The 21,399-nt window shown below is 36.0% G+C and overlaps 1 protein-coding gene across 2 annotated transcripts in view; it reads right to left on the reverse strand.

Annotated features, from left to right (window-relative positions):
• The window catches only part of LOC118924791 (pregnancy zone protein-like), a 41,110-nt gene extending 20,294 nt beyond the window's left edge, over positions 1-20,816 (reverse strand). For both annotated transcript variants that reach the window (XM_036909901.2, XM_036909900.2), the window contains exons 1-13: positions 20,664-20,816; positions 18,556-18,736; positions 17,623-17,776; positions 17,412-17,464; positions 16,815-16,835; positions 16,330-16,498; positions 14,951-15,035; positions 12,740-12,863; positions 11,172-11,286; positions 7,950-8,059; positions 5,713-5,874; positions 4,877-5,104; positions 3,744-3,807 (exon numbers count right to left, since the gene is read on the reverse strand). In XM_036909901.2, the coding sequence (XP_036765796.2) occupies positions 3,744-3,807; positions 4,877-5,104; positions 5,713-5,874; positions 7,950-8,059; positions 11,172-11,286; positions 12,740-12,863; positions 14,951-15,035; positions 16,330-16,498; positions 16,815-16,835; positions 17,412-17,464; positions 17,623-17,776; positions 18,556-18,736; positions 20,664-20,746 (1,549 nt within the window). In that variant the 5' untranslated portion in view covers positions 20,747-20,816. The remainder of the gene's footprint in view (positions 1-3,743; positions 3,808-4,876; positions 5,105-5,712; positions 5,875-7,949; positions 8,060-11,171; positions 11,287-12,739; positions 12,864-14,950; positions 15,036-16,329; positions 16,499-16,814; positions 16,836-17,411; positions 17,465-17,622; positions 17,777-18,555; positions 18,737-20,663) is intronic.
• Between the last annotated feature and the right edge of the window lie 583 nt (positions 20,817-21,399).

Here is a 21,399-nt window from a genome sequence, read left to right on the forward strand (position 1 = left end):
AGTGCATTTGCTAGTTTCAAATTTTAAAAAAGATTAAGAAAGGAGTCAAGAGAGAAGAACTTGTACACATCTTTATCTCTATGACCAAAATCAGTGCAATTCTTATCAGATCCAAGAGGGCAATTCAAAGAATACAACACAGGCGCTTCAGACCATTTTCAATAAAGTAGAGATACAAGTTCAAATAATCACATACAAATCAAGGTGCACCTTTGATTTTTATAAATGAATTTCATGTATTTATCTTAGTGGCAGCTTTCTGTGTAAATTATATAGGTTTACATAAGGTACCCACTTAATTTTCTAATGAATGTTCTAGGTTTGATCTTTACACCATAAAATCCTTTTAAAAGTATAGATTTCCTGTGTCTGTGGAAGATTGAGGTCAGCTTGCGGTAAAAATACACAAAAACAGCACACTTTAAATAAACTGGAAATTAAAATACTGAAATGATACAGGGGTAGATTTCTGGAGCAGGGTTAAACACAGGAATTAATTTTATTAAGAAACTGTACAAAATGGTTATACACTAGAGTATTTAAATTTCGTACTGAGTTTTCTGGAGGTCATAGACAAATGGAAAAACAACCATTTGCATAGTTATCAAACAAAATGAAGTATATTTTTTCTTAATGAGAGAGACATTTCCTTTCTCCCCACTCTACCTCTTCAGGTGCTCGATCCATATAGGATTTAAACTCTATTACATGAACTAATTATGAAGAAATTGCTTTACAAGGCAGTTTTGTTTTGTTTTGTTTTGTTTTTTTGAGAGGGCATCTCTCATATTTATTGATCAAATGGTTGTTAACAGTTAACAACAATAAAATTCTGTACAGGGGACTCAATGCACAATCATTAATCCATCCCAAGCCTAATTCTCAACAGTCTCTGATCTTCTGAAGCACAGGCAGTTTGGTTTTTAATATGCTATTAGGAACAAACTTAGCTGCTCTAGAAAAATCAGTATAATGTTCAATCCCATAAAAATTCAATGATTAAATGGAGATTGAGTGTGAATGTCCTATATTTGAGTGAATGAATTAAATTTTTTAAGCAATAAGAAAGCATTTCGTAAGAGAAATTTTATGTATGTAAGAGATTTTATAGACCTAAGGAGAAACTACAGTAAGCAGGGTTCCAGAATAGTGCATCTTTATCACAGCCTTGATAGCCTCATGTGGACTGAAAATCAAAAAGACTAGAAAGAAGGAAGTTTGCATCTGGATGTGGAGTTAGAAGAAATTTAGTAGGAGGTTAATTTAAAATTCAAAGAATAACAAATTAAGATTTTGAGCACAATCTAAAATTCATGGTTAATTGTAATGGTATGTTTAATCAAGTTTTATATGAGTATTTAATAAAATAAAGGTTGTAAATAACTGAATTCATTGACTAATCAAAACCACTTCATTTGGAAAGTTCTAAATGATATATTTTTTTCTTCATGGATATTCATGTTTGCTTCATGTTGTGTTGAACTATTTACATAAAAAGAGATAAAGGGCAATTAGACAAATAGAACTGAGAGGGGATGCTTCTTGGCTCACTAGTTTATCTCAAGCAAGTTGAGACATTGTTCTGGCTACTAGTTTTCCTACTTACAAAATAAAGAAACTGGACTAATAATCTCTAAGTTCTTCATTCAGATTTTTAAGAAAGAATGGAACTTGTTCAAACAGGACAGCAGAAGAGCACTTAAAAAGAGTAACATCTTGAGGGCACCTTGAGACCCTAGATCATGTTTTATTGATGATTTTATCCCAAACTCCTATTACAGAGATATATCTAGACACAAAGAGATATTCTTCTCTAATGTATTTCTGACAGAGAAACTTTTTTAAAGTTTCACAATCACAAATTATAAAAAAAGAGATATCCTATCCTTTGTTTATGACTTAATTTAAAAGTATTTATTGTATACCCTCTGTGTGCCAGGTACTAAAATAACAAACAGGGTTTCAAAGATAAAAGACATAAACATTCTAGTCTTCATAACACATATTCTTCCTTTTTTCCTGGCTCTATGAACTCACCTTGTGTGAACAAGCTTTCTGATCTTTCTAAATACGCTTTGTTAATAAAAACTGCTTTTGTAAAATGACAGTCTATACAGTATTTAAATGAACAGGAAAAAAAGGAATCTATTTATGAGATTTAGCTTGGGGACTTGGAACAAATAAACAGGCAAGGTGTACTTTTTTAATAGACTCTTTTCTTGAAAGGTTACTTATTCTTCCTGAGCTAACAGAAGTCAGTATTTATGATTCAAGGCAATCCAGGTGGAAAGTGTGATCTAAGGTATAGAAGTGCTATGAACCAACTGAACAGTTGGAGAGAATTCCACTTAACAGCAGAAGAATATAAATTCTAACATTTTTTCAAGATAGACCATATTTTGGACCATAAAACATGTCTGAACAAATTTTTAAAAATTAGAATCATATAATCACAATGACATTGTATTAGAAATCAATACAAACAATTTCTGAAAAATATCCTAATATTTAGAAACTAAATGACACATTAATGAATTACCCATAGTCGAAAGAAGAAACAAAAGAAGAGTATTACACTCACTGAATTCTACAGGTAGGAAGGAAGCAGATAAAGCTACTTAGCTGCACACATATGCTCTCATTCACGGAAGAAAGGATGATCTGAGAGTGGAGGCCTGAGTCTAGAGGGTGAGACATGAACCACAGTGCAATTACCAGGTCTTGAAACCTAATGTTTGCCCAGCAGATTTCAAAATTCTTTGGAACTGCTGACCCTTTTTGTTAAGTGGATTATGCCCAAGGCCTCACCAACACCTACTTTAGATAATTGAGATGCTGATATTTGGGACTTTTGAACTGATGAGACTTCTGTGAAATTTTGGACTTGAGTTAATGCTGCAATGGATTGAGATTCTTAAGGATGTGGTGAAGGAGTGCATGCATTTTGCATGTGGGATGAATGAGAACCTTTGGGGCCAAGGGAAGCTTGTGGTAAGCAGAATAATGTCTCCCCAGAGATATCCATGTCATAATTCCAAAAACTTGTGTATATGTTAATTTTATATAACAAAAGGAGCCTGTGATTAAATCAAGGTCCTTGAGATGGGAAGATTATCCTGGGTTATCCAAATAAGCCAATGTAATCCCAGTAATCTTTTAAAAGAGAGAGGCAAGAATGTAAGAGAGAGATTTGAAGGTGATGGGCAGCTGGCATTGAAGACAGGAGGAGGGGCCATGAACCATGGAATGCAGGAGTTCCTTGGAAGCTAGAAGAGGCCAGAACCGAGTCTCCTAGAGCTCGAGAAAGAATGTAGTCCTGCAGACACCTTGGTATTAGCTCAGTGAGACTGTAAGGTAATACATTTTAAGCCAGAAATGGTGTGGTCATCTATTACCACAGGAAAAAAAAACAACAAAAACATATGTGGTAAAGTTTTTCTTACTTGGTGATTTTTTGCATTTTAAAATTACTTTTTGCATGTTAAAAACATTCAGTTGGTAAATGAATTTATTTCACTTTAGCAACAAAATTTGAAATACAGAAATGCTATAAAAAGAAGAAAAAACATTAAATGGAATAAAATGAACCAAGTTTGCCTTCCTTTTGTATCTGCTTCCTCATCTTTGGCTGATGGAAAAAGATTGATGACCATTTCCTCTAGTGTAAAAATAAGTCCATCTTGCTAAAATGTCCAAGATTTGAAAATAGGAGAGAAAAAATAGGAAATCCTGCAAGTACTTACCATCTCCTTGTTGAATGGACAACACATGGATTCCAGACTGGGAGATGGTTTCCCGTGCTTTGATCTAAAGACAGAGGAAATACATTCATTATCATTTTAAAAGGTATATATTAAACATACTTAAACATATTTATAATTTATAAATAAATAATAATCTTGCTACTTCAACCCATAAGTTACTTTTGATCACTAAATTTCTCTTCCAATAGTTTCCTATATGTATAGTTACATACTTTAAATAACAAAGATATAATTTTACTATGGTTTAGTATTTTACTTAATATTTATTTATCTCAAATATTAATATTTAAAATTTAGATTTTTTTAAACAAATATTTTAAACATATACTATATGCAAAGCAATATATAGTGAAGGCAGATATAAAATATATGCAAGTTTTCTCTATTGTCTCTATTAAAAAAAACACATGTATTGAAACTCACTATGTGTCAGGCACTGAACTAAAAAATGTAGTGCTAAGATTTTATTTAATTCGCACAATAACTCCATGAAGAAGGCATAAATGCCATCACCAGCAGTCAGGTGAAATGACTGACATTTCTCTTTACGGATGAGATTAGGTAAATTATCCCAGGTCACATAACTAGGAAGCAATAAAGTTAAGATTCTACCTCATTGTCAATTTTTTTACTTTTTCATAGAACTAAAAAGATATTAATTATTATTAATGTTCCTATACAAAGTTCTCTACACAGGTATTTTTCTTAAAATGACTTATTTAGGTAAGTGTGGTTGATACCCAATATTAGGTAGGTTTCACATATACAACATAGTGATTTGACAGTTGAATAAAGTCTTCAGTCTTATCCTTTGCACAGTTACCTACTGTTTTAAGAAAAACATTCTCTTTGACTCACAAAACATTTGTCCTAGACTTTTTTCTCTCCCATTCAACAACTTTCCATTACAGCTCAGAAAAAAACTTAAAAGTTTCAGTTAAAACCAGAGCATAAATGAGAAACCAAAGCATTAATAATTTGTTAGGAAGCAACATCTCTTCAAGCATAAGAATGAATGAAAAAAATATTGGTATCTTATAAAAAGCATTATTTAGGAACCCAATCTTGGGGTTTACCCAATTAGAAAGAATTACAGTGGCTTTTATTCTTACCAAATAATAGAAGATCAACTCTTTTTCATCATTCAGAATCTGTCCATTCAGGATGTAGTGTGCCCAGATCTCCTGGGTTTGCCCACAGGCCAGGGTACCAGCAACAGGTTCAAGGTGAACATAACTCTTGCTTGGGGAGGAAATATGCCTTACACTCTGCTCTGCTTGTAAATGAATTTCTTCAAGCCACCAGTTATCAAAACACAGGGTAGTCTGTTTGTAAGTGACCTAGTGGAAGGAATAAAAGTCTTAAAAAGGTTGTTACTAATATATGTTAAGAAATATATTTGTCATTCTTGGTCATTTACTGAAGATCTTATATAACCCATGTTTACTTGGTTCCACTATAAACTTCTCAAATAAAGCATAACTATGAACGTCTTTCCTTTATGTTTATTTAAGGTTATGCTATACTGATTTAGTAGACATTACTCATTCACAATGAAGACCAATTACTTTTTTAAATACCCTTGGTTGTAAATTGCATAAGGGATATTTGAATATTCAGCACAAACCAAATTTTCAACAACAAACAACAAAAATCCAAAGACACCAAGCAAAATCTAATTTGTAATCTAATTGAAAAAATTGAATTTTTCAAGGGACTACAGGGTGATGTAATAAATATCTCCTGAAATAGGATCATGCTGTAGACAGAGTTGTATCTCAAGTAAACGTTTTCTAGCACAGAATTTGTTGCTTCTTATAATTTAGGTATCTACCTTGCCGACTCTGTTTATTTTACTCTTTATCATCTTTTCTTTGATCCCTGGAGTTCACATGCATCCCGTATATCCTCAAGTTGTGCTGTGTAATTTCACGCCCTTTCCACTTACTGTAACTGTGATGAAAGGAGCCGTGAAGCCGGTGGTGTCAATGGAAATGTCCGCCATGCCACGCTCATTAGTGGTAAAGCTGGAACGGTGTGCAGCGACATCCGCAGTGACATGTACGGTTTTATTGGGGATGGGCTGGTCCTTCTCATCAACTAGAAGCACCTAGGAAGGTGACCATGATACCTGGTTTCAGGTAATATAGAGCAATAACATCTTCCACCTCTTGACCTTGGGCCATGGTCATCTACAGAAAATCTTAGAATGTGAAAATGTGTTTTCTGGTCTCTGAACTATTTTTTTCTTTTTGATGTTTTTGATTTAGCTGTTTCATGAGCATCAATTCAGAATATTCAAAAGTGCACTCATGATGTAACTTTCCCAAATTTTCCTCATCCCTGGTATTCTCTGTCTCATATGCAGTTCTATCCCTTTGATGGTGTATGCATGAATGCTGGAGGCCCTTTTTTTAAAAAATCATTTTCTCCTATAACCCATTGCCAAGTGCTATCTTGTCCCCTACTGAAATCATTTAATTCTTACTTACTTCTCTCCAAGTCTACTCTACCATTCCACTTAAAACCACACTATTTTTTCCCATTTGGTTTCCCATCTTTCTATTTAATTTATGTAGTCCACCCTATTGCAGCTTCAATTCTGCCTCCAACCGTCTCTATACAGCCTGAGATAAAGCAATCATGTTTCTCTTATTAAAGCCTTCAGTCACTTCTCCATCCAAAATTCTGAGCATATCCTAAAAGGGCCTTCAGGATCTGTTCTGGTCCATCCAGTTGGTCGCTTCACCGTCTTGTCAATCCAGCCACGCAGCAGGCATTCGGTCCCAGCCAGGCTACCTCCCAGTTCTTTGCTCTCGAAAAGCAGTTTCACACTTAGAGCCTCGGCCGTTCTCCCATCTGTTATATTTCTGGGCAAATCATATCCTTCAAGACTTCATGTTCTCCAGGTTTTCTCTTGCCCTTCTCTTGACCTGAACTGGCATTGCCTAATCACATCTACCCATTTCTTAATTTATTTCCAACTTGATATGAAATATTGGAATAAATGAAGAAAATATAAAATTCATAAGATGTCACTAAAATGAGGAAATTGCCTATACACTGTCCACTCAAAGATTAGTTTCTACAAAAGAAAACTAAAAAATGCCTAGAAATCTTACATCTTTTATATGAAAGAAAATTGATTGCTTACTAAATTGGATTATCAGTCCTTAAAATTTACCAATATTGTTACCAGTACGGACTCTGAACCTGAAAAAAAAACCTTAAAAATTATCTAATTAAAAAAAATTCAATCATCTAGATGAGAGTATGTTTTTATTCTATGGAAAATCATGTTATAAAAGTGCTATAGTAGGTTGCTAGCCAGACATGAGCAGGGAAAGGGGTTGGGGACTTCGCCAGTGTTTACATTCAACTAGATACTTGATTGCATTCTACACCTGTAGTTAAACTGAGCTGTTCTCGTGGGATTTGGGGAATGAGAATGTGGGTAACTGACCAGCCAAAAATGGCTAGTTTCAAGATGGAGGAAAGGTTAATTCAAACTTCACCCCAAAGCTCATTCTCATTACCATGACTTTGACATTGCAGTTCTGACCCCTTTTCTGGAGACTGCCGTGATCGTTCCCGTGAAAACCAAATACAGCCAATCCTCCCTCCGCCCTCCCCCGACCATGACCCATGTGCGGGTGGAGCAAGCCTAAACTCCAAAGAAAATCACAGCTGTACCTTTTGACACCTAATCCCACTTAGTGAATATTCATCTCACTTTATATAAAGAAGGCTCCCTATTGCTGCCTCTGTGCAACTTCCCCTGGGTCTGCCTGTGTCCAACTCTTGGGCAGGTACTTGTGTCTTTCTCTGAACTCTTACTTTCCAAATAAACTCAATGCTCACTGGCTTTTTTGTGTGTCCCTTCTTGAATTCTTTCTCATGATGAAACCAAGAACCCATCTCTGGTAACAAAGCACTGCTTATAAAAAGGCAATCAGAGTAGGCAGCCAAACTACACAGGAAAAATGTCTTATTAATTCATAAAAGCATGCTTTTTTTTTCTGGATTTTGTGATGGTATTTGCCTTTTAAGTTTGTAATTTGGTGTTATGTCTTTTCCCACTTTACATATTCATTTTTATAATAAAATTTGATTTTGTGATATAAAAATTCATTTTCTTAGAAGCCACGTCCCCCCAATTATAATTGTATTGAAAAGATATTTTACCTGCCCAAAGAAAGGGAGCCCAGGTCTATAGTTTGAATCCACTTTTGTAAATGTCAATTTGCTTAAAGTATTTGTTATTTCACTTGATCCATGCCCAGTTAATTCCAATTCTGAAAAAGAAAGAAATGAAGCTAAACTGCCTTGTGTATTCAACTCTCACCTCCTACCTCCATCCCAGCTTCATTCCATAACAAAATACCACCCATATTCTCTTTTACAACTTTTTTCCAGCATTTCTCACACTTAGAAAATACAAGCAATTTAACATTTGCTTCACCTTCATATAAAAAATTATTGGTATCTATATTCCCCCAATTTTGCTGGTTTCATGAGAAGCCGCCCATGCTCTTAAGTCATGTCCACTGCAATCTTGCTCCGTCTATTTTTGTATCTCTCCCACCACCGTCCCCCGACTCCACCTTTCTGCTCACAGTGAGAGTCTTCATGCGCACCTAAAAATGTGCTGACATTTCTACCACACACTACTTCCCCAGACAAGATCCTTCTTTTGACTGCCTGGCCTATCCAAAGTGTAGCCAAAGTGGTGCTTTTCATTCAATGAAGCGTAATCTGTATTTTATCATCTAAAGCACCATGCTATCCAAGTACAACAGATCTCTTGTTTGCTCCAATGTAGTATTCTCATCTCAGACTTCAACAAATGAACTCTCAGAAGTACTTCATCCATAAGTCCCATCCTCCCAAGGGGCTTCTAACAAACTGTTCTTTTAATTTTCCCCCATCTTGATGACATCTAGTTTTCTTATGCTGACTTACTTGATACCATATCCTAAATGTTGCATTTCTGTCCTTGGGCTCCTTTTTGCCTGTCTCTATCCTGAATGTAGCAATGCTAAATGAGCTCAATTCCAGAACAATCCCATTTATTCTTTTTTTTTTTTTTTTTTTTTTTTTAGTGATTCAACATTTATATACATGACAATTCTAGGTAGCAGCTATCACCATACCAAGCTGTTACAATATCTTGACTATATTCCTTATGCTATACATTACATCCCGGTTACTTATTTATTTTACCATTGGAAGTGTGTACTTTTTTTTTTTTTGTGAGGGCATCTCTCATATTTATTGATCAAATGGTTGTTAACGACAATAAAATTCTGTATAGGGGAGTCAATGCTCAATGCACAATCATTAATCCACCCCAAGCCTAATTTTCGTCAGTCTCCAATCTTCTGAGGCATAACAAACAAGTTCTTACATGGAGAACAAATTCTTACATAGTGAATAAGTTACATAGTGAACAGTACAAGGGCAGTCATCACAGAAACTTTCGGTTTTGCTCATGCATTATGAACTCTAAACAGTCAGTTCAAATATGAATACTCATTTGATTTTTATACTTGATTTATATGTGGATACCACATTTCTCTCTTTATTATTATTCTTTTTAATAAAATGCTGAAGTGGTAGGTAGATTCAAGATAAAGGTAGAAAACATAGTTTAGTGTTGTAAGGGAGCAAATGTAGATGATCAGGTGTGTGCCTGTAGACTGTGTGTTAATCCAAGCTAGACAAGGGCAATAAAATATCCATGTATGCAGAAGCTTTCTCTCAGAACGGGGGGGGGGTGAGGTTCTAAGCCTCACCTCTGTTGATCCCCAATTTCTCACCTGATGACCCCCCTGCGACTGTGCCTGTCTTAGGTTGTTCCTCCCTTGAGGAATCTTACCCGTCTCTGGCTAACCAGTCATCTTCCGGGGCCATACAGGGAAATGTTAAGTTGGTAAGTGAGAGAGAAGCCTTATTGTTTGAAATCGTTAGCTTTTTATTTCTTTGCATATTTATGCCCTGTAGCTTCTATGCCCAACATTTGTCTTGAGGTATCTTTACCACTTGGAAGAATAATGATACTCGGTAAATTTGATATGAGGCACGAATTCTATTTAAGGGTTGTAATTAGGAAGGAAGAAGAAAAGCTATAGAAGTAGCAGGCGGAAGAAAACATGTGAAGATTGATTATTTCTTTGACATATCTTCTTGTAGAGTAACTTCAGCATGTATAGGTTTTAAGCTACTACTTAAATTGCGTACACACATTAACATAATAGGAGTATAGTTACATAACCAAAGCATATCTGTAATTACCAGCCATCTCCAGTGAAACCAAGAAAACCAGTTAGGCACCTTAGGCATTTGTGAAAACTTATCTATGATATGGTGGATATTGTCCAACTGAACTTGAACAGTCTGAGAGAAATCAGACAAATTAAAACAACCCATTCCTGGGGAATGTTCACATCCCTTATGTTCTTTTAACAGTAAATAGTCTGTAGTTGTAAGCTTTTGGAGCGCTACAATTTGCACTTCTCCTAATTCTTGGTTGAGTTCCAACAGTATAGATCCACCCATTTATTCTTATGAAGATATGGTCACAATGGGAAATGGTTCTGGATTTACATTTCTGGCCCTAATTTTGTTCTGGATTTTTTTTTTATTATCCACTGAATGAATCCTTCCTTTTTGATGCTCCAAATTATACTTAATTATTTTTGACACATTCTTATCACCATAGTTCTTTCTCATCTACTCCTTTTTTGGTTAATGGTATTTCCATTTTCTAGGTCCCAAATTTGTAATCTTAGGGTCATTTATGAATAACATTCTGATATATCACATTGTAACATGTTTATCCTTTTTCATCTAGCCTGTCCTCTACATATCTACTAGAATGATCTTTTTAAAATATTAATTTATTTAGCTCACTCTCCTCACATACATCTGAAGATATCCAATGCTTTTCATAATAAAGTATAACCACTTTAGTATATGATTTACTTCTGTACACTCCTTAACACCAGCCTACATTTTCAGATTCTTCTGGAACTGAACACATTTTCTTCTTATGTTTCCTCAGCCCATCACTATCTTTCATAATATCCATTCTATACAATGTAGCTCAAATGCTACTTTACAAAGCTTTATTTGGTTCTGTATTAGAATTAATTATCTCTCTTCATACTTGTTTGGCCCTTAGGCTTTAAATTTCTTGTGGAAATTTTATTATGGTTATATATATATGTACATACATACATATATACATAAATATATATATAATTTCTTATTAGATTTCTAATTCCTTAAGGGTAGGGACCATGTCATTTCATAGTCCCCAGAAACTATCGAATGTGTTTTATATGGAATGGAAGTTTGATAAATGCTTAACAAATTAATTAATAAATATTTTAAAACAATACAAACCTGTTCCCTCCTCTCTGATCTTGGCTTCCACTTGTATTGTCATGTCATGTCCTTTTTGTCTCAGTTGAAATATTTTAGCATTTATGAGTTTTGTGAAACAGCCTTCATTATCTGCCTGAAGAGAAAGGAAAGTATTCTTGGTCCTCTGATTGTTATGAAGAAAGTCAGCTATCAACCTGTGAAAAGTTTTGTTGGCCATGGAAAGAAATTTTACAAATGTTCTGATCATCTTTTAGGTGCTTATTTTTTCCCAAGTCTCAAAGTGACATAAATGTTCTTCATTAATCGTTGAGTTACTCTGGCCAACCTTTTCCTTCCCCCACTCTTCTGAAACCTATACCATTTCTGCCATATTAAACTTCCTACAGTTTCCAAGTGTGCGACAGACAGCATTTTGTAATGCTATTTTTTTAAATATGTTCCTCAAATGATAACATTCTTTCTCTCATTCTTATTTTGGCTAACAGTTCCTACTCTTCTAAACTTAACTCAGGCAGAACATCTTCCAAGAAGCCTCTGTAACCACCTTTACCTAAATATCTACTAAGGATTGTATTTTGTAAACTGCATTTTCTCAGTGTCTAGGACATTAATTGAAACATACACATTCATTGACTAGAATCATCATAGTAATCAGATTTCCAAACTAAATATTGGGATCTATATTTTAATAGAGATTTGTTTTCATTTTTGTACTTATTTACAAAAAGATATTTATTGCACAATAAAATCCAATTGTCTTTAATTTACCTGAGGATAAAAATGCATCCTAGTGTTCCTGAGTTATTAATGATGTGGCTGCTAGATTTCTTTCATGTTTATCTTGCTTATCAGTGTTTCTCTTGATAGTCATCACCATATTCACCACCCACCCTAGCCTTTCATTTATTTGCTCTCTGCAGCTTCATTCATTTTCTCTTCCATGCCCCCTTAACATTAATAAATTTTTAGTGATTGCCACAGCCTGGGCTTTTACATACTCTTTCTCTGAAATCAGTACTTTGCCCATTTCATTTTCTAATACAACCTATTTTGCTTCCTTATTTTTATTATATGTCTCCTGTGATGTAATCAAGACATGAGTTTATTGTCCCTCTAGATCTCCCTCTCCTCAAATTTATACCATTCCATATTCTTCCAAGTGAGGTTTAGATTTCATAGCATGTTATCTGATTCTCCCACTAGCCAAATCCTTAGCATCTGGCACCTTCTTCTTCTGTTATCTGTTTAATAAAAGCCAACTTTGGATACTTCCACATTCTTGCATGCCCTTGTCACTGGAATGGTAATTGCTGTAGAAGGAAATTACAAAACTGGCCAACCACTGTAAATCCCGAAGCCCCACCCTCAGGTGGGGTCCTCACATTACCAGGTAATCTTATAATGTTTCATTTACTCCACAGTTTTCTTAGGTGACTATTTTAGACACTACTCCCTATTGTATTCTCAATACAACTCAATTGTACTGTATTCACAGTACAACCTGGTATTGTACACTAGACTGTGTTATAATCCATGAGAAAACAAGATCTGGTGTCAGTGTCCTGGGGAAAGTGGTTTCCATATACCTGTTGACTGAATTCTTCACAAATACTTTGCGAATATTTTCCATGGCAGATGGAACGGTATTGTGAATATTTTCTGCATACATTAATTGTCACCAGACCAGAGACAGGCTTCCCGTAGGTGTATCTATAACAGTAAATCAGTCACATAAGAAGATATTTAATATAAATAACTCAGATTTTTTTTCACGAGATTTAAATGCCTACATATACCCAGCTTCTGCATCTCTAGCAATTATATTTCCTTTCAGAACATTTGTACTTTAGAAGCATTTACTCTGAATCTTTGCCTTAATTATCTAAGTGGGCATACATCTCTAACTCTAAGAGAAAATACTCACTGAATCTTTTTGAAACACGTCCAAATGAAAATTAACAATATAATTTTCCTCAGAACTTTCCTTCTTTTCAGATGAGGTCTTACTATAGGACTGTTTTATTTCCTTCTTTCCTTCAGAATATCTAGGTTATGATTCTGACTTTGACAACACCTCCTAAGTTGTTCAATGGGAAAAATTAAGGTTATGTAAAGAGTGTATGTTTAAGCCCTCCCTAATTCATATGTATTTTAGGAAGATAAATGAGAAGTTAAATGGAAAGGCACTAGCTGTCAAACAAAAATATAAATGAGCAGTATCATAAAGACTTAGTCTGGTTCTGCCAAATCTGATGGAAGGATACCATGTACTATGGTCTGATTGTTTGCATCCCCCCAGAATTCATATATTGAAACCCTAACCCCCAATGACTATAGTATTGGGGGTCAGGAGCTTGGGAGGTGTTTCAAACATGAGGGTGGATCCTTCATGAATGGGATTAGTCCCTTTATAAAACAGGCTCCAGAGAGCTCCCTTGCCCCTCCAGCCGTATGAGAATATGGAGAGAAGGCACCAGCTATGAACAGAAAGACAACCTTCACCGAATGTGACCATGCTGGCACCTTGACCTTGGATTTCCCAGCCTCTAGAACTGTGAGCAATAAATTTCTATTGTTTATAAGCCACCCAGTGGTACTTTATTTTGTCACAGCAGCATGAATGGACTCAGACATACAAATTTGAACTTAGTCTATAAAGTTTCTCAAAGTATGCTTTATAGATCACCTACATTGAAATTCCCTGAGGTATGTACCGAGATTCAGAGTCTTGAATCTTTTGTCAGATTTATGATTAAAATCTCTAGAAGTAGGGCAGAGGAGACTACATTTTGACTAAGCAGCTCCACAGATCCTGGTACGCACTGAAGCTTGAAACCTACTGCTTTAACTCAAGCTGTGAGGCAAATGAGGTTTCAGGGGCCCCAATCTTCACCTTCTGGTAGTTTTTTTCCTCCATATTTCTCTAAGTGCTGATAAACTAATAAATTATTTACTACATTTCAATCACTTTGTTGAATTGTATCTTTAGACCTGAATGAAATGGCTTTCCCTCTGATGGAAAACTTCAAAGTAGCAAAGCTGGAAAGAAGGATGGAAGGATGCTATTTTCAAAAGCAGGAGGTAAAGTCTCCTCAGTGCAGGTGGAGGGTAATTTACTGAACTAAAGAACAATCAGGGAAGGAATAATTACGACATATGTTTTTAATTCTCTATTATATAATCCAGCATTTAAGAGAGTTCTGCCTAGCTTCTTTCTAATTTTCCATAGTTTAAGAAATCGAGAGCAATTAAAAGACAGGGATAATAGGACACATAACACAGAAATTATGAGCATGAGCTCCAAAGTTGAATGTCCTGTGTTGAGTTTAGTCCAGTGCCTGGGATGTATCAATGCTTTCATGAAGCTAGTTCTTTTTTTTTAATTGCAGTGACAATAAAGAATAGTGGTGAAGAGTTCAGGGCCTGGAGCCAGGCTGTTGAATTTAAATTCCAGTCTGTCATTTACCACCTGCAGGAACTTGGACAAGTTTCTATGCTTTATGTGTTATAGTTTTCACATTTTTAAAATGAGGATAACTATTTCATAGGGTTAGTATAGGAATAAATATGTGAATAAGTGCAAGGCACTTAAAACACTGGCACATTTTAAGTGTTCAGTAAGTGATTTTATCAGTGGTGGCAATAGGGTCATATACTGCCACCCCTGCTCCAAATCAGGGCTTAGGCAAGTTGGAGAGATAGTCATTCCTTCTCTAATTAAGATACTTCCAAGTCCACCAACATTTATTTACAAATAGAATAGGGAAATAGAAATGAGATGCAAAAATGTAACTCACAGGCCACAGACGGAGACCACAAATTCCTCGTCTAGAAAACCAATGGTCTTGGGCATCTTCACTTGGACTTCGAATTTGGGTAAAACTGTTGTGCATAAAAGAGAAAAAGAGGTGAGAGTGGGTAGGAGATTCTGCAAATATTAGTAATGATTCTGTTACAGAATCATAACAGCATAGGATCGCATGAAATGATTTCAGTTACAATGGCGAACAGCAAGGCCACTCCGAGCGATGGGCTGCTGCAGAACCTGTGGGCAGTTGGTAACATGTTAACTTGGTTAAGCTGCTGCTACGTGCCCTGGAATCTCCTCCTCTGGATTTGTTCAAGATTTCAAAGGTGAAAGGAGAGCAGCACCATCAATTTCAGAGGGTCAGTACGGTTAGATGTGGTAACAGGTGCGGAGGGGCCAGCAGGTTCCAGTTTGCCCTGATTCTTTCCTTCTGTGCGCCCAGCTCTTTTTCCAGCACTTGGCCCGCTGATTCACAGAGGCTCTACCTGACCACCAGATATACTTTGTTACAGAAGTACTGCAATGGTAGCTATGAAGAGGTAACAGCCTTCCACAGACTTTTCTATTAGTTTCTCTTCATTGTCCACTCCGGCAGCTACAGGTGCCCTTGAGATTTCTGTTTTATCCATTCTCAACAATGCTTCACGAGAACTGGTTAGTGATTTATTCTGATCCACCAATTCCTGGTGGACCCGTGCTTTTCCAGCCTCTCCCACAGCTGCATAAGGTTAACTATTCCCATAATAAAGCCAACTTTTATAATTCTCATTGCAGTTCTGGTCAGTTTGGGGAATCATGTTGTTGTGATAGGTCTCCTCATTCATGGCATAATATATTTAATTTACAGTGGGAATTAAAAATTTAATTAAAAATTGAAAATCCACATTACTGATAATTAACAAGATGGCTTCAATGTCTGATTACTGTGATCAGAATAGTGTATTTGTAGGTTCTAGACAGCCAGGAGATAATCTCAGGAGATCCCTCAGTGGTAAGATATAAATCAACAGATGTGTATAAATAATACAATGTGTTGGTTAACAATTTATGCTTGAATAGGGTCAAATGGATCTATAAAATCTTTGTTGCCTCTTATTGGCTCTGTGATTTTGGTAAATTACTAACTTTTCTAGTATTGATATGCTCATTTGTAAAATATAGGTAACATAAAATCTGCCTCAGAGGGCTGTTGTGAGGATTAAATGAGAGAGTACATGAAAAGTGCTTAGCAAATATTGAGGCAAATATAAAAGCTTGTCAATTTGTCAGCTCTTATGTGCTAGATTTTTGCTCTATCTATGTGTAGAAACTATCCAATCTTAAGTACTGTACTGTCATAAATGTCTTGGACACGTGCAGAATTCTTACCATATTCATTCACCTCAAAGGAGTGCTCAATTTTTTTCCCCGATTCCTTCTCCAGTATGACCTTGTAGGGACCCAGAGTGGGCTCCACTGAGAGTGGGAAATAGAGCTGGCTGAGTCCCCCTTGCAACTGGAGATTTTGCCATTGGAAAATTCGGTTCCTCTTGGGATTCTGTAGGGGAAAACATTATGAGTTCATAAACACAACGGAAACGTATACTTCTGAGTAAAGGGACAGCTTTTCAGGGAGGGTAAATTGGAAGTTGGGTAACAGATGGTTGGTAAATTGGCACCAAAGGTATTAGCAAAGTTTTCTAGGAATTCTGGACTGAAAAAACCCACTCTCCAAAGGATTTAAGATAGATATGGAGAACCGTGTTTGTTTAGTTTTGGTGAAAAGCCAGTGGAGAGGGAGGAAGCATAGAGGCAATTTAATATAGCCTGTGGCAGGTCCTCATTCCAATTGAGATACATGATATATTACCTACCTCAATGTAAACCACCGGGAACTGAAAAGAAAGAAATGGTATGAGTGTGAGAAAGTGCTTGGTTAAAGAAAAACATGACGTCAGCATTAATAGAGTATCTGTATCAGAGGAAATGACTCAGTATATTTCTTGTCTAAATGAGGAAATGAACCCCAGTCTGGTTCACAACACTGCATATGTAAAAGCAGGCTTTAAGGGACGAACATCTCTTAAGTCATGCCTTTCCTTTTATGAAATTACGTAGAATTGAGGAAACCTATACTCAGGTAAAAAAAAGTCCACATAGTAAGTTTATTTTGCAGATGATATTTATCCAAGAAATGCTCCATTTCTCTAGGAGAGAAACCAAACGCACTTATTTTCTTTTGTTCCATAAAAATACTTGGGATCTTTAAGAGGATAACTTCAAACTGAATACTTGATTTATTTTAAGAATGTAGTTGATGAACTGAATTCCCTTTTTTCTCCTGCAGTGGTACTCTGATGAGATCTTTTTGTGGCAGATTTAAGTATCTCATATGAGTTTCAGGTTCTCCAAAAAGCAGGCTTTAAATTTTTGTCTCTTCTCCCAACCTCACCCATTGTTAGGAGACTTACGGTTTCATTCAAAGGGCGAAAATTGACATCCACAGAGACAATGCGGATTCTCACTGCAACATAGAGATTTTCCCCATGAAACTCTTCAGTGGGGATTGCAGGGTAATAACACACAACAATATGCCAGGATTTCCATGACTGCAGAATAAAGTAGTAGAGAAAACCCCACACCCACCCCTTAAAGTTGTCCTTGTTCATTTGGCTCTTATACCTTTTTGTCCTGGTTTGTAGATTGGTTTGTCTGTCTGAGCAAAGACTAGGCTCTCTGCTTTTCTTATGTACACTGGCTTCCTCTTTACGAAACGGTGGGTTGGCCCTTCCACCTCAACGGTAAGGAACGTGGAGTAAGTTGGCATCTCTGAAATCTGTAAAAGGGAAATGAACTGAGAATCTGCCCAGAATGTCTCAGCCTTTATGATTTTTCTCATTTCTCTGGTTAGTGTCAGAAAATTAGTAAAGGATAAGGTTAAGGATTATGTCCCCTGTTTTATAGATTTTTATGACTGTGTAACATGACAGTAACAATTCATCCATGTAGTTAAATGGAAAACGTTATGGCAATAAAATGAACCAATTCTTCCACCAGCTATGACAGTGGAGGAAATGACATGTTCTCATTTTCACAGCAATATGGTGGTATTAAAATAATTATTCAATGTTATTTTTCAATGGTCAACATCAACAGTATATGTTATTATTGGCAGTAAGCCAGTATGAGTGACTAAATATTTAATACCTCAAGTAATGAAAGGTTACAAGGACAATACATTAATCATCAACTATCTGTGAGGTCTTAGATAACTGACTTAAATTTATGAATCTCAGTGTTTATATCCATAATAGCATGAACACTATTTACCCCAGAAGTTTACTTTAGGAAAAACAAAATCTTTCCTATAACTACTGTTACCTTTTGTATATTGCACAATTATGATGACTATTATGAATATTATATTATTATACTTATGATGATGAAATATTATGACAGTATAACTTTCATTTTTAGACTGTAATCTGCAATTTGCTCTGCACTATTCATTTTTCCTTTATTATGCTCTTTTTGTTGTTGGGGGTCAGAATGCAAGGCATCAACTGATACACTGTTTCTCCAGCTATCTCCCTTGTCCCAGGGAAAGATGCTAACAGTGAAAGGACTGCAGTAGAAGGAGTTCTTTGCCACCAGGTCTGAGAGAAGAGCCCTGATCTGCATGTTGTGCTCCAGAATGAGGGTCAGCGTCACTGTCTCGTTCAGGTGGTTAAGCATGACACAGGCCTTCTCAGGAACCCCCGCGTATAGCTGTGACGGGACCAGCACCACGTACTGCCTGTGGGGAGGGAGAAGACAGGTCCAGATCAACCACACAGGGGCCGCAAAGACACCATTATTGGGACTGTTTGCTAGGTAATCTTTGCTCTAGTTGCCAAACATAAAACAGCGTCGGATTTCAGCAGGGGTTTAGAGAAGTGTATTCCTCAAAGGCCAATCTGAAAAAATTTAGAAACTCAGAAATCCCTGACAAATGTTCGCATGCTTCTCTTATGTTGTGGAACTATTTACCCTCATAATATTTGAAAAACTATTGATATGCTATGGATAAGCAATCTATGAGGGATTATGTACTTTGGGTAGAAATAACTTTCAAATTTAGAAGTGGGTCAAGAAAATGTGATTATAAGTAATGGGATATTATTCTCATTCCTAAATTAAAAAAAGGAACTCCTGCCATTTGCAACAGCATGGATGGACCTTGAAGGCTTATGCTAAGTGAAATAAACCAGAGAAAGGTAATATTGCATGGTATCACTTGTATTTGGAATCTAAAAAAATAAAGAAAGAGAAGGTCAAATTCATAGAAACAGAATGAAAAGTGGTTGCTATGGGCTTAGAGAGAGAGAGGGATGGCGGCAGCGGGAAATAGGGAGAAGTTGGTAAAAGGGTACAAACTTTCAGTTATAAGATGAATGAAGTCCAAAGATCTAATGTATAATGCGGTGACTATACTTGTTAACACTGTATTATATAACTGAAATTTGCTAAAAGAGTGGAATTTAGATGTTCTCACACACACAATAAGAGTAAATATGTGAGAGATGAATATGTTAACTCAAGGAGAATCCTTTCACAATATATATGTATACCAAATCATGACATTGCACTTTAGATATCATATAATTTTGTGAGATATATGTCAATAAAGCTGAGAAACATTTTTTAGCAGCAACAAAATGTGATTAATTAATTAATCATCATGAAAGTGTTAAAAACCTGTCCGCAGGTGGTGTTGGGTTTTATATGGATGATATCACAAACTTCTTTATTCCAGGAAACACAAACAACATACATGTAATACATAGGAAGGAGCTGAATTGCTTTCCACTACTGTTGCAGAAGCAGCTTTAGCTCTTTTCTTCCTTTGGTGATATTAGACAAGACAAGACAAGCTAGGCTGTCATATCACCATACAAACTACAAGGAAATGTCACTCTCCTGTCACTCTTTGCCCATCATTTATCATCACCCAAACATGCTGCACTTGGAAATACTCTGCTTACCCATATCTCTTTGTCCTCATCTATCTGGAAAACTTCTATTTGCATCATAAGACTCATCTCCAAAGCAGCTCTCTCTCAGGTGCCCCTTTAGAAGTGGACCAAGAAACTCTGATTCCCTTCCCTGAGACGGCCCGAGGATCTTTGTTTGTGTTCTCACAGGATCCTGCATTGCCTGCTTCTGCTTTGGCTCTGTATTCCACAATACTGTGTATTGAGGGCATAGTCCATAGTTTGTTAATCTGTATACTCCCAAGATCTCATGCCAGGCCCTAAAGGTTTGCGTGAACTGATACACAAATCTTGACTTGTCTAAAGGGCATACATCCATCTTGGTGATCCCTGGCTTGGGGAAAACAGAGACACTGTCATTTCACGATGGACAAGACACGCTGCCCTTTCCATGAGCCCAAGAATTTAGCTTTTTGTTTTGGTAGGAATGTCATGCTCGCTCTTAATGAATGTTGTATCTCATTTGGTGAATGTTTCATAACTATTACTGCCCTATATCTCTTAGCTTTCTAGAATTGGAATATACTTCTTTCTACATGAGCAATAACAAGTTAACAACCCTTCCAACCCTTTTGACAACAGATAATTTCTTAGGAAATCAAAAAATAAAAATAAAAAGACAGACATCAAGAAGCAGAAAACACAATGGGAAAGAGGAGGACAATAGAGTGTTCTGGAAATGCTGCTTACGGTTTTGAAGTAGCTGAAGCATCTCTGAGAAGGAGCAGGAAAAGTAGAATCAAGACAGGATTGGGTAGTTGATTTCCCCTCATGGTGTGGAGAGGAACAGGAAAGAATGGGAGTCTGAGCCCTGATTCCTTGAACTCTGTTCTTGTTCCAGAATCACTGGTTTTTATCTTACCTGATAGGCAGTGAAAGCAAACTGCTAACCATTTGTTTTTGTAATATATTAACTACCTCCTGTATAAAAAAATCAATTCCAGATTATTTCCACAACCATCACTATTTTTTCACCTACTTTCTCAAATTTTCTAAATGCTTGAAAAATAATACACTGAGGCCACACTGGCTCTGGTTATTAACTGGTACTTTAAATATTTTAGGGAAAACAAAATAAATTACATGACTTGGTGAAATTAATCAATGTTCTAATTTTCTTTTTTTTTTTTAAGAGCTATTAATGTAAAGACATATCCCAAATCCCTCCTTGGTGGTCTACATAGCATTACATATTCTCCCAACTTTTCTCCTACCTGTACGGTTCTTTAATGAAATTTATCACAGGATTTTAAACAAAATAAGTTTGAAGACAATATCACCACTGTGCAAAAGCTTAATGTTTGCTTATATTTGTTTATAAAGAAAGTGATAGTGCATTTGGATATAACAACTCATGTGATATGTATTTGTTTCATAGTTCATGTAACATCTAGAATATAATGGTAAGTCATTCATCTTATTGCCT

The sequence above is a fragment of the Manis pentadactyla genome, chromosome 14 (assembly GCF_030020395.1).
Source record: "Manis pentadactyla isolate mManPen7 chromosome 14, mManPen7.hap1, whole genome shotgun sequence".
NCBI classification, from domain to species: domain Eukaryota; kingdom Metazoa; phylum Chordata; class Mammalia; order Pholidota; family Manidae; genus Manis; species Manis pentadactyla.